At 47.2% G+C, this 14,272-nt stretch overlaps 1 protein-coding gene across 1 annotated transcript in view; it reads right to left on the bottom strand.

Moving 5' to 3' along the window:
• Positions 1-11,712, bottom strand: part of LOC135203963 (partner of Y14 and mago-like) — a gene marked incomplete in the record, with an annotated part of 51,332 nt that extends 39,620 nt beyond the window's left edge. Inside the window, 1 exon segment of the mRNA XM_064233889.1 lies at positions 11,663-11,712. Coding sequence (XP_064089959.1) covers positions 11,663-11,697 — 35 coding nt within the window.
• Positions 11,713-14,272: the final 2,560 nt, after the last annotated feature.

Raw genomic sequence — 14,272 nt, 5'->3', positions numbered from 1 at the left:
GACAAATTGTCATTTGTTCCGATACGTAATACAAACCCTCGGTCCTTTAACAATAGGAAGACTCACTTCTTGGTGGGAGGAATCTGAGTCTTTTTGATGAACAGACTGGTGTTCGTCCATCCCTGGAATGCCTCCCTGGTCGTAAGAGCGAGGGAGGGATCCAAGCCTCTGTCCGATTGATCGGGGTGTGCACCGCAGGATCAATGGTCAGACCTCTGGGCCGAGTACTAAGAGAGAGGCAAGCGTATCTCTTTCGTACCAGCATTGTAAGAACTTTTTCCTTTACATGAGCAAATGTAAAGTAATGGGTTTGTCTCATGTTGGCATCCACTTCTCCCCCTTGTTGGAGAAAGTGGTGGATATTTACTCCTATCTCTAGTTAAAGAGATAGGATGGAGCTCTGTTGAATAGCTTACCTGCATCTGACTCCTTCCCAGCAAGGTAACGACCGTATCCCTCTGCCCACAGGAGAGGTAGGTAGAAAAGATGGTGAAGAGAAGCCAGTCACTCTCTCATTCACGCATTCATTCTCCCAGTCATACCAGGAATCGATGCTGTTCTGCCTGCTCGGGTGCTGGGTAAGCTTACACAACGTGTTGAGCAGCCACCACAGGTCCCAAGGAAAAAGTATCCAAGGACTTGTGGGCAATATCCCGAAGGTAGAAGGACGTGAAGGTGGTCTGGTTGGCCCAGACACCTGCCTTCAGGACCTGCGCCACGGAGAAGTTCTTTACGGAACGCTAAGGAGGGTCCGATACCTCTGACTTCGTGGGCTCTCGGACGGAGCGTACGGATGTCGTCGCTACCATCAGCTTCGTACGCTCTCCTGATCACCTCACGCAGCCAGAAAGAAGCGTGTTCTTGGAGACTTCTTTCTTGGTGACCCCAGTGCTAACGAAGAGGCGTCGACACTCAGGCCTGAGATGTCGAGTTCTCTTCAGATAGCGCCGATAGCGCCCTCACAGGACAAAGCACATCTCATCCGCATCGTTATCGGTGAAGTCCAGGAGGGAGGGGATCGTGAAAGACTCGAACCTGTCGTCAGGGATCGACGGATTCTGGGTCTTAGCTACGAAGTTCGGGACGAAATCGAGCGTCACAGATCCCCAGCCTCTGGTATGTTTAACATCATAAGAAAGGCCATATAGTTCCCCTACTCTCTTCGCCGATGCCAGGGCCAGCAAGAAGAGGGTCTTGAGGGTCAGATCCCTGTCTGACGACTCTCGAGTGGCTCGAAGGGTCTTCGAGTCAAACTCCTAAGGACGAGAGTCACATCCACGCAGGGGGCCTGAGTTCCCATGGGTGGGCAAGACTTTCGAAGCTCCTCATTAGCAAGGATACTCGAACGAATTCGAGATGTCCAGTCCCCTCAGTTTTTAGGAGGAGGTCCAGGGCGGCCTCTATATCCCTTAACTGTGGGTACTGAGAGGAGCTTCTCTCGGCGAAGAAACACGAGGAAATCCGCTACCTGCTGAAGAGTGGCTCTGAGAGGAGACAGACCCTGTCTACGACACCAACCACAGAAGAGGGCGGCCCACTTCCCCCTGGTACACAGCTGCAGAGGACTGTCTGACGTGTCCAGCCATCTCTGTTCGCTGCGCTACGAGAAAAGCGTCATCGTTCGCAAGAGATGGTGGATAACAGCCAGCCGTGAAGTTGAAGGGGACTGGACTGCGTGGTGGTACCGTTCTACCGTGTGGCTGGGCTAGGAGGTTGTGCCAGGTGGGTAGTTCTCTCGGTGCGTCCGCAAGAAGAGCCAGCAGGTCCGGATACCAAACGGCTTGAGGTCGTTTGGGAAGCCACCAGGATCATTCTGAGATTGGGAGTGACCAGCGCTCGACTGATCACTTTCCGAATCAGACAGAAGGGAGGAAAGGCGTAAGCGAAGAGGTTGTCCCAGGGGTGTTGGAGAGCGTCCTCTGCAGCTGCCCATGGGTCCGGCACAGCTTGAAAAGAAAACCTGAAGTTTTCTGTTGTGCCGGGTGGCGAACAGGTCTACGACCGGTGCCCCCACAGGTTGAAGAGCCTTTCCGCCACATCTTGGTGTAGAGACCATTCGGTCCTTATCACCTGATCCCACCCGACGGCTGAGCTTGTCTGCTACTACAATTCCTGCTTGCCGGAATGTAGCGTGCTGACAGCTCTATCGAGTGAGCCGTGGCCCACTCGTGCACCTGCACTGTCAACTGATGGAGCGGAAGAGACACTAGCCCACCCCCCCTGCTTGTTGACATATGCCACTACTGTGGTGTTGTCGCACATCAACACCACTGAGTGTCCCACCAAGCGGTCCCGAAACTCTTGGAGAGCGTTGAACGCCGCCTTGAGTTCCAGGACATTGATGTGAAGGTGCTTTTCGTGATGGTCCCACACACCTGCAGTCAGCAACTCCTCCAGGTGTGCGCCCCATCCCTCGGTCGATGCGTCTGAGAACAGAAGACATCTCCGGGGGGGTGCGGGGGAGTGGCGTATAGGCACTCCTCTTAAGAGGTTATGATCGTCGAGCCACAGGTAGGTCCGGACCTCCAGGCTAGGTCCTGCCGTCACCTTGTCCGTGATAGCCAACGGGAAAGTAAGGAGGATCCCTGGCCTGGGACCAACTCTCCCTTAGCCATCCACTGGAGAGACCGTAGGTGAAGACGCCCGTGAGGGACTAACTTCTCGAGTGAGCAGATTGGCCGATCACGACTTGCCATTGCTGTGCTGCCTGTTCCTGCCGCGACAGGAACCGGCCGGCTGCCTCCCTGAATTTTGCTGATACGCAAGTCTGCGGGAAAGACTTGCCCTTCTACCGTATCTATCAGCAATACCCAGGTACTTCATCTTCTGCTTGGGTTCGAGATCGGACTTCTCGTAGTTTATCACGATCCCCAGATCGCGACAAAACTTGAGGAGTCGATCTCTGTCCTGTAGCAACTGCGAGCGGGAGCTCGCCAGGACCAGCCAATCGTCGAGATACCTCAGAAGACGTATCCCGTTCGAATGGGCCCAAGCCGACACCAGAGTGAACACTCGCGTGAACACCTGTGGGGCGGTTGAGAGACCGAAACAAAGTGCCCTGAATTGGTACACAACCGTCCCGTCGAAGATGAAGCGGAGGTACTTTCTGGAGGATGATGGATGGGTATTTGAAATACGCGTCCTTCAGGTCCACTGAAAGCATGAAATCGTTCCCCCTGATCGAGTCGAGCACTGAGCGTGCCGACTCCATCGTGAACCGCGTCGTGCGAAACGAAGCGGTTCAGGGGAGAGAGGTCTATCACGGGCGCCAGCCCCCCGATGCCTTCTCCACTAGGAAGAGGCGGCTGTAAAAGCCCGGTGACTGGTCCTCCACGATTTCTACAGCTCGTTTCGCCAGCATGGTCTTGATCTCCTGTCGAAGAGCGTTGTCCTTTGCTGATCCCGGACATAGGTCTGTAGATGGACCGGTTTGGAGATGAGAGGGGGCCGAGACTCGAAGGGTAGTAGATATCCCTCCCGAAGGACGTCTACTATCCAGTTCTCGGCGCCGTAGCGCTGCCAAGTCGCCCAATGGCTCGCCAGGCACCCCCCCACTTCCGGCAGCAGGTGAGGGGGAAACGCCGTCCCTAGCGTTTCCCTCCTCGTTTCGACTTCTTTCCAGCACCTCCTCGGGGAAAGGAGGGCTGGGAGGAGGGCTGGTTGCGGCCTCCTCTCGCAGAAGTCGAAACAACATGGAGTCTTCACACGGGGTTTGGACGGTGCAACCGTCTTCGCCGCCGTGGAAGCGCTAGCCAAGCTCTTTGGTTTGGCCGCAGTTACTCGAGATTCCCTGCCCAGAAACCTTCGAGACTGCCTGGTGGACTAAGCGGTCACTCTCGTCAGTGCGCCGCCGTTCCCACCGCAGCGTCCACCATCTCTCCAGGAAAGAGAGCTGGGGAACTCCTAAGAGGTCCATTTCGTAGCCCGAGTGCCGCCTCAGCCCAGCCCCCTTGGTCACTCGGGTAAGGACTGCGTACCCTACGTCGAAGAACCAAGTTGGCCCACAGGTTAGCAGTCTGATGGGCGGAGGTAAGAGATTGCTCTTCCTCCAGACTGGCACAGTCTCCTAAAAGAAGCGTCGTCTTCGAGAGCAGAACTCCCGGAGCCGGCCGCTACTTTGGATATTGTGAGGGACCACAAATCCAACCAGGAAACTGCTGGAATGCTGCCATAGCGGTAGATTCCAGGGCAAGTGCCTCCTGCTGCGAGAACCATAGTTCTCCGACAGGAGCTGCTGCAGGGACACACCTGGAGTCAGCCTCGCTAACTCCGGGTTAACCTGTTTCGGCAGTATCGGGTCTTCCGATGGCACGTAGAATCGCCTCTGCCGCTGTAGAGGAGGAGGAAGCAGCTTAGAGGACCGTCCGGATTTTAGCGAGTCCTCCCGTCCTGAGACGAGATTCTCCACCTGATCCAGGACTGAGTCCGCAAGCTCTGATCGTGGCAACCCCCATCGTCATTTTGGGCTCCCTCTTTTGGGACCCCAAAATGACTCGAGCCGGGACGTGGGCTCTGCTGGTGGAGCGGCGATCCTTCCGCGAGTCATTATGCAGACGCATCAGCTTAATGACCTCTGCGAAGTTCCTCTGTATCTCGGGCGTCACAGCGTCTTGTGGAGTAGGACCGTCCAGTCCCTCCAGCAAGAGCATATCCCTCGATACTCCTCCTTCAGAAGGAGGAACAGCGACAGACCCCTGACGGTCGCCTCCAACTACTGCGCGTACGTCCTGGTCGGTCCTAAGACCGTGCCTGAGCCGTACGGCGTCATAGCCGGGTCACGAGCGGCGCACCATCTCGTGATCGCTCCCTGGTACCTCGCTCCTCCCGGTATAGCCCGAGGAGGTTGAAGGTACGGGAGAGGCAGACCTGACGCTCCCCCTCGCTCGCTGGCAGGACCAGCGTGCGTGGAGGGCTGCTGCTGATCGTCAACCCGCGGTGACGGTCGAGCAGTAGGCCTAGCGTCGCCGCTCGCCTGGGGCGATTGGCTCGGCTGAGAACGTCGAGACCGATCTCTAGCGTCAGGCGAGCTGCCGCTGGTCACCGTCTCGCCCGGTCCCATCGGAGCGGCGGACGGGTGACCTGCTAGGCTCCCTTTCGCGTCGATGACCGGCCAGCGTCCTCTCGGCCCGCGTCAAACCGCTGGTACCAGCCGTGGCTGGTACCGGCGGCCGTGGGGACTCCTTCCTCGCCTCAACCCGTGGCCGGTCAGCGACCGTCACGTCAGCCCGAGCAGCCAGTTGGTCGCTGCGAGAGCGTCCACTGGCCTGGCGAGAGTCGTGTGCACGACTCTCGCCAGTCTTCTGCTCCGCGCCGCTGTCTTGACGGCGAGCGAGCTCGGACGTCAAAACTTTGGCTGGACGGTCCTCTTTGGAAGAGCGTCCACTCGGTGCTTCTCGCGAACGAGAAGCGGCCGAGACGGAACCTGGTTTAGCGGCAGAACCGCTAGCACCAGGTGAGGACGCACCAGCCGAGGCTGATGCACACCTCTGGTCCCCGTCGACTTCTTCTTTGCAGAAGAAGCGACGGGCCCTGTACCCGAAGGAACAGGAGGACCAGCAGAAGAGCTCCCCAACTCGCCTGAGCGAGCCGGGCCCTTAGAAGATCCCGAAGGAGTCTTCTTAGAGGAGGAGGCAGCCTTCTTCTTCTCGGCTGTTTAGCCTTAGAAGTCGAAGGGGAAGGAGAGGCAGCAGACGACGAAGAAGACGATGAAGACGACGACGACACCTTCTTCCTCTTCCTCTTCTTCTTCGCCAGGCTCCGCAGGACAGACGTCAGGTCTTCCATCCAGAGGAGCCGGGGCAGTTGCCGAAGCAACAGGGCCCGACTGCACCTGTCCGGAAAGACCTGAGACTGTTACAGCAACACCAGCAGCAGGAACAACAGGAACAGGTCCGGGAACAGCAGGAACGGCAGGAACATCTGAAATGGAATGTGCAGGCCTATCTGAAAAGGAAAGAGTAGCTGGAACGGCAACAGGTACGGCAGGCACGGCCGGTACCACGGAGAGCCAGGCGTCCTGTCGACAGTCACCGTCATCCGTGGCACTGGCGGCAGGTCCAGGGGGGTACTCTTAGGGCGCGGAAGTCCGGGGTCGGCAAAGGAAAAAATCCAGGTGGTGGTGGCATCGTCCTCTTTGGAACGGCGCGGCAATGGGTTTTGTACTGCCACCGTGGGTGTCACCGACATTATATGGGGCGTATATACCAGATGTGGTGGCATCTCATACGCTGGTGTCGTTAATGTGGTAGTAGTGGTGGTCACCGCACATGAGTGACCACCGCCGACCCCAGCCAACCGCTGAAGCAACCCCTGGATCTGGGCACTCCCTGCAGTCCCAGCGACTCCCACACCTGTCCCAAGTCGTCCTTCGCTGATGGCACACCTGCGGAAGCAACAGTCGGGTTAATTGGAGGGGCTTCCCCAGCGTCCTGGGGGCGAAACAAAACACCCCCCCCAGAGCGGACGGAAGATCCCGAGTACAGCTGTACGGTCCGGGTAGCGGGCGCCCTACCATCCACACTCGACGGAATCGAGAGAGGCAAAAGGACTCGCTACCCCCCCCGCAGGGGAAGGCGCGAACGTGGGGGCTGGCCGGGAGGCAGGAAAGAGGACGAAGTGTCCGTCACCAAAGGAGTTCACTGGACTTTCCGATGACTTCTTGGCCGGCCTAAGTCTCTTCCTGCCCTCGTACAGCACCCACTGCGCCTCGGACCAATTCATACAAACACACATGTTCGTTGCGGGAGCACTCTCGCCCGCCCCCACAACGAGTACAAACCTCGTGGGGCGTACCACCTCAACGAATGACCTGAACCCTCCACATTTACGCCCCTCCAGCCCGGGACACACTCTACGGGCGACTGGAGGGCGCGGTGATATTTCCATTTCTTCCAATTAACTCATTTGCAAGAATAATAGAATTGAGAAAAGTACTTACAATCACTCCTGATATACAGAAAGAGAAACAAATACTCAAGTTGAAGCAAACGACAAAGCGGGCAGAGCGATGGCGAACACGTCCTTCCCACACACGGCCGAAAGCAAAAGTGATTTGTTTACCTCCCAGTCGCGCGGCGCGCGACGATCGGACAAGCAGTTAACTACCGTTCTCCCTTGTTCGAAGCTTACACGACCGTTCCAGCTGCCGCTAGCTACTTCCTATTGTTAAAGGACCGAGGGTTTGTATTACGTATCGGAAAAAAAAAGGAAAACAAACACAATTTCTTTTGGGTGTTTGTTGCTGACAATAGTTGGGAATAAGACCTATATCCGGGAATCTCTATCCAACATAAACAGCAGGACTGTATATGTACACTGAACAGTTGTTAGCTGGTGATATGGCTGGCAATAAGGAAGTAAAGATGCACTTCAGAATGAAACAATCAACTTTTTGCAATTACAATCGCTGGTCAGTCCACAAAATTGTAGGTGGGTACTTATAGTATAAAAATGAGTTTTGTATGTAGTATATACTATGGAAAGCTCAAGACATAGATTTTCCTTTCACAGTACTATACTATAAAAGTACTACTGACCATAATCCTACCTACAATATCTCAAATTGGAAAGGAAGGAGGGATTGGGCCTCTTGGATGACTCTCCCTTGTTATTAGAGGTAAATTGGTTTCAAACTCCCAGAATGTATCCCTGAAATCAAGAACAATAGTGAACTCCACATAAGTAGACTTTTTCATACGGATAGGTACATTCAAATTACTGGTTTTTCTTAAATTATACACATTAAAAAAAGTGGCTACTATAATGTTTAAATTGTATACTGAATAACAGAAAAAAATTATTATGTCTGCATTGTATATAACTGAGAAAAAAAAATAAGTGCTCGCCATTTTGATTTTCTCAGCATAAACATTTATCCTTATTGACTACAGTTCAATGCAATACTTTTTTATTTTTTTATTTTACTGTATACATCAATGGCTTTTGCTCCTATGGAAATACAAACCACTACCTTTCATGTAGGAGACACTCCTGATGAGCAGCCACCACAGGTCATAAGGAAATGGTATCCAAGGACCTGTGGGGGACATACCTGAAATTAAAAAAGAGATAAAGGTAGTATGACCATCCACCACCTGTTCTTATTACCTGTGGAATTGAAAAGTTTCTCTGAGACCAGAAATGCCCACCTTTCTCACAAGACAACCTGCAACCCAAACTGACTGCTTCACAAAGCCAGAAAGAAAACTAACATTTTCAATACATAGATTCTGATGCTGTTGGGACACTCTGGCCTATGATGTTGGGTTCTCCTTAGCATCAGAAGGCTTCCACTGGGCACAAAATGTGTCCTCCAGATCACCTAGAACAAAGTCTCAGAGGCAGGAAACCAAAAAGTTCTTGAATCTATTGTCAGAAACATATGGGTTCAGAGACATTGCCATTAATTCAGAAAAAAAAATATAAAATATTCCTAACTCTCCAAGAACAAGACAAGATATGAATGGCTGTACAACTCCCTAAATGCCGAGGCTAAGGCTAGCAGAAGGCAGTCTTGAGGGTGAGATTTCAATACGGCCTCCCTTAATGGCTTGTCCACAGCAGTCGAGTTAGGCTACAGGGAATGAGGGTCTCTTCTCACTTAGGAAGATGAAGCTCCCTTGGTGGGCAATGCTGTTGGAAACTATACAAGAGCATGGCCAACTCTACCAAGAAAGTTCCATGTCATTCAAATGGAAAATATGGCTCTAGGGTTCCACCTGTGGGGCTGAGACAGCTTGTTTTGTTGAAGGTGGATAGAAAGTTGACGATCTGCTAATTAACAGTTTTTACTAGAGAAAAAACCAACACATGCTAAAGGCCCCAAGATTCTAATATCAAGTAGGATCTTGTACTATAGAAATAGATTGGGGTCTGCCCCTTCCCAAGCAAGGAAAAAACCCTGTACCCTAGGTAAGGTTAGATTAGGCTCCCTCCAAATCTTTGCTACATTTTTATGCTTTGATATTTCCTGATTATCAATACTCTTCTTCTTCTTTCCCACCATTATCACTACATTAAAGGGTCGAATGCCTGATGCACCTTATCCACGGCCTTCTATCAAAGGTATCATACTCCGCTAAACCTCTTCTCTCCATCTAATTCTCTGTCTCCCTCTCGATCTTCTTCCTCTAACAGGTTCCTTCCAAGCACTCTTCACTCCCTCCTTGTCATTAATTCTCAACTCAACACATGCCCATACCACCTCAACCATGACTCTCTTATTACCTCTGTAATCTTTAATAAGCCTGCCCTTCTTCTTTCGTCATTTTCCCATCTCTCAAGCAGCGATATTCCCGTAATCCACCTCAGCAGTTCTGTTCTCTCAAGCTTTACTTCCTCTTTTCTTCTTAGAGCCCATGTTCCTGATCCATACATTAACACTCGTATTATCACTGTGCTACAGGTCCTGATTATTAATACTGTTGATACCCATAGGTTTGTTTCATCACATAATTTAGGCTATGACTTTCCTACCTTTTTATAAATAACCCAGCTTCCCACTGGCATCACTAATGGTAATGGATCTGTGGAAACAAATGCAAGTAGTTTGCACCAATATTAATGATCTGATATGCATAGCATAAAGCACATGATGACCCCTTTGGAAAACATATGGTTCATATATCTGACCTGAATTAGTGTCATTGTATTTCCCCAATGATACAATTAGAAGCGGATGGAGAGTAGGGAGGCAGGGGTACACATGAGAAATTTAACTGTGAATATGGGCCAAACCTAACCTTTCCTAGAACATCATGTCCTGGTCTAACCAGAACTTACCTTCCTAACCTGACTTTCGGCGCCAAACCCTGACCTAACTAGGGGGAGCTTTGCCCCTCCCAGACCTCTCCAAGTAACACTGTATATCGGAGACAGATCGCGCAGAGAAGGGGGGGGGGCGGCGGCGGCGGCGGCTAAATCTCCAATCAGACACATTGTGTGACAGTGACTACAACCTAACCAAGACAACTTTAACCAAATTTTTATTATTGTCGTGCCATAATTAAACTTACTCAAATCTTCCACAAGTTAAGGGTTACTGAGATATTTGCCGATGAACATTGTTCCTTATTGTTATCTCAAGGATATGTTTATGCTGCAATGTTAGTTTTTCTCCCGATGGTACTTTGCTTTTTGTCAATGTATTGTGGATAAAAATGCCTGATTGTCCTTTGTTTTTGGTTATGCATTATGGAAAAGGTAAAAATGCTGAAACCTGATCTGTTGCTTTGTTTCAAGATTATCCAATTAACTCTGATTTTGGAATTCATCCATCCTTCTAAAAAAGTGCGAGTCAGTTGACTGCCATGGATTCCATTGTTAAGATGGGCAATAGGGTAAAAAACCGCATGGTACAGGGGTGGACCATGTACGATCAATGTGTACAACCCCAAAAAAAGTACATTATAACGCGTCCTGACATCGGAGATGGGCATCAGACGCGACTTCTTGTTGGTGAGAAACGGAGCTAAAGACCTCTACTCCGGTGTCAGGACGCGTTATAATATACTTTTCTTGGGGTTGTACACATTGATCGTACATGGTCCACTCCTGTACCATGCGGTTTTTTACCCTAATTGTTCTTTTTCGCATTTTGAGGTTATTGGACGTTTTCCAACAAATATCCAGAGGAGCTGCTGCTCCATCATTTTTTTATCACCGCCAGCCACCTGTACCCTCCACAGTCCAAGTCAGAGCGTGTGCCCGTTAACGTGGATGATTCAGATGAGGCTGATCCCCAACCTTCCACGTCTGCAACTTCTGATTCTATTTAAGACAAGTGAAGTGGCTAACCAAAAGATGTATTTTACTTTGTACAGTTTTCCACCCTCGTAAGTGAGATAAGGGGACGAGGGCTAAGTAAGGAGGGTCCAACCCCTAGGTTAGGTTAGGTGGGTGAGTTTAGGTTAGACAGCTTTTCTTGTTTTACACATTTCTCCTAGTATAGGTTAGGTGGGTGTGTTTAGACAGCTTTTCTTATTCTACTCGTTTTCTGTATTCCTGCACCCGTAAACCCTGATTTCCCACTGTGGAACCCCATTATTGTAGTTATTAAAGGGGCCCCTGTATCTCTAAATCTGATTAGCCTATTTGCGGCAAAACTAAAAGGTCAAATTCGTTAAAACAAACTACCTAGACTAGATACATTTAAGCAAGGGAAAATATATTTTTTTTAACAGAAATGCGAATGTTACCCAAACTGTAAGTTTACAGTACGGGCAAACAAACAAGGCCCACTCAGCAAACTTTACTTTCATTAATCAACTAGTAAAAACGGTAAATTACTAGGAGTCAGGGCTAACCAAGGTGAGTAGGTAGCTAGGCTAGTCAACAATACGTGAGCAAGATCGCCTAGCCTAGCATGATAGGCATCAAAGTGAAACAATCTTAACCAGATCATGATTAAAGTCATTATGATAATGTCGATAACCAGTTTATGAAAAAAAAACTCTTGTTCAAGGTTCTCTTAGGTGCATCGCATTCCATCACTTTCCGGTTTACAAAAACCAGCCACGCAACTCTACACTAACATCATTACAAAAATTACCTGAACCTTGACATAATGCCTACAAAACATAAATATATGTAAATCTCTTTGTCGTCCAAGCGTAAATGTAAAAAAATTCCAATGCTAATGTTGTGAAAAAAGTAATTAAACTTGCCAGACTCATCCTTCATGTATTCAGCCGTAGACATCTTTGTTTATGTCAAGCCGAGGACTCAACTTCTTGCAAGAAAAATAAAGAATGTTCAGATGTAAGAAGCACGATGTTGATTTCTGAAGAGCATGGTAGTTAAGCGTTGGATTAACGTATACACACATTATATATAAATATATATATATATATGATATATATATATATATATGAATATATATATATATATTTATTATATATATATATATATATATATATATATATATATATATATATATATAATATACACATACGTATACATATAATCTACTGGTTACCTATTATTAAATACGTATGTAGCCTAACTGTAATATCCACAATGCTCTCTTAGCTTTCTCGAGTTCTTCACACTTAGATCCAAATGCAGGAAAATGTAGTAATTCTAGTGTCTTGGATATCAAATTTGCCTCAGATTTCTTGCATTTTGATCTAAGGTTTTGTATTAACCCAAAAACTGCGAAGAATTCAAGAAGTTAAGAGGGCTATATATGAATATAATATATATATATATAGATATATATATATATATATATATATATATATATATATATTGTCAGTGTTTGTGTACATTAAGTATTGCTTGTGATATTTATAATAGCCTGAATCTGCTGACGTCACTATATCCTGATACTTTATGTGCTTGTCACTTAAAAGGTTTCAAACAACATCAGGAAACCCTTGTTATATGTTATGAACCGAACTAACGTACATAGCTCATATAATGAGGTTAAAGCATTCTGCCACAAAAAAATGAAGGAAATGTTAGTCAACTCACACACATATATCTATTGAAAGTTATATGTATATATATATATATATATATATATATAGATATTATATATATATTATATATATATAGCCACACACATACATGCATATATATAGATATATATATATATATATATATATATATATATATATGTGTGTGTGTGTGTGTGTGTGTGTGTGTGTGTGTGTGTGTGTGTGTGTATGTATATATTGTGATATAATCACTAACATTACACTTACTAATGAATCTTGCTGTAACTACCATAAGGTAATGTAATGTAAATATTTATGGAATATGTTGTCTCATTACTATAATCATCAATGTTTCACTATAACCATCACTATAAAATACCTACCAGTACGACTTTATTGTGCGGTGATAAATTTTCCATCTTCTTTTTTTTAATACCGAGCCTCTATTTTTATCTCCGCATCAGTCTTGTTTATAGTTAGTTACCCTTTCTTTGCTACGAAAGAAAAAGCGATTATTATAGGTTGTCCAGAGATGTTCAGAGAGGTTCCGAGAGGTTCCAAAAGGTTCACAGATGTTCGAAGAGATTCCAAGAAGTTCCGAAGAGGTTCCAAGAAGTTCCGAGAAGTTCAGAGAAGACAAAAAACAAAACAAAAATAATTGACAGCTCTCGTTCTCTCCGTCCTTTTGTCGATGTCCTCTGGACGTTAGTCTAATCTCTACCTCTCCCACATACACATTAATATCGCCACCCTTTTTCCTCCCTTTTATTCTTATCCGCTGTTTTTCCCCAATTCTAAGAGACGACTTTCTCCTGTCGTTTTCGGCAGTCTCTTAAAAACCAACTTTCAGCTTTTATCTTCCTTTGATTGAGTAATTACAGGGATGCCTGTTCTGAGGTTGGAAGTACAGTAGGTTTGGATGCGGAATCTCTCTCTCTCTCTCTCTCTCTCTCATACGCACACATTAACAGTAAAGGGTCCGAATAGGACCGAAAGAAATACTCGGCTATCTCGCTTTTCATTTTTTCCTTCGTGGCAAAAAAAAACTTTATTTATACAATAGCATCACGTTTTATATATTATAATATATATATATATATATATATATATATATATATATATATATATATAACATATCCACAGGTGAAAAATAAGAGACAGGGTGTAGGTCCTGACCGGTTTCGGCTTTATTTCGAAGCCATTGACAAGGACTGATACATAGTATTAGAAGTCACAAGTATATATACGAAACAGAGACAGTACTGACGAACATACACACAACCGTTTGAGACTGTGGATCCACCCACAGGCAGGTGTCAAGGTAGGAGTGGCTTTCAAAAATCATTTGGCTAAATTTTACAATAAATTCTCAAGGGATACTACCGATTCGGGTACCCACCGTAGGAGACAAGTCCACACCTGACAGGTGTCAGGGAGGCGGGGTTAGACATCTCATTACCACTACTGCCCCCTTTACTGTGTTTACAAATATAATAATCCTATTTCCATACATCTCTACTGACCTACCTTAACCAGAAAATTTAAACAGTTAACAAATAAAATTTCTTTTGATATTAAAGGATCAAGTTTGTATATCCTTGACTGATGTTTCATATTATTGTTGTAACTTTCTTTTATAAAGCTAGATTCAATGATATTCCTTTCCATTGCATTATTAGAACACAATCTTTTTTGTTTTTTTTTGCCCCTTCCCAGTTAATAGCATGGTTGTTCTCACTAACATGTACAAAAATGCCACTATTTCCCTGTGCATATCTCACACATTGTTTATGTTGTTCTATTCTTTTTTCCAGTGCTTTCCCCGTTTGACCAAT

Source organism: Macrobrachium nipponense, chromosome 44 (genome assembly GCF_015104395.2).
Source record: "Macrobrachium nipponense isolate FS-2020 chromosome 44, ASM1510439v2, whole genome shotgun sequence".
Taxonomy (NCBI): domain Eukaryota; kingdom Metazoa; phylum Arthropoda; class Malacostraca; order Decapoda; family Palaemonidae; genus Macrobrachium; species Macrobrachium nipponense.
The sequence above is the reverse complement of the archived record's forward strand: the minus strand, read 5'-3'. Positions and strand labels throughout refer to the sequence as shown.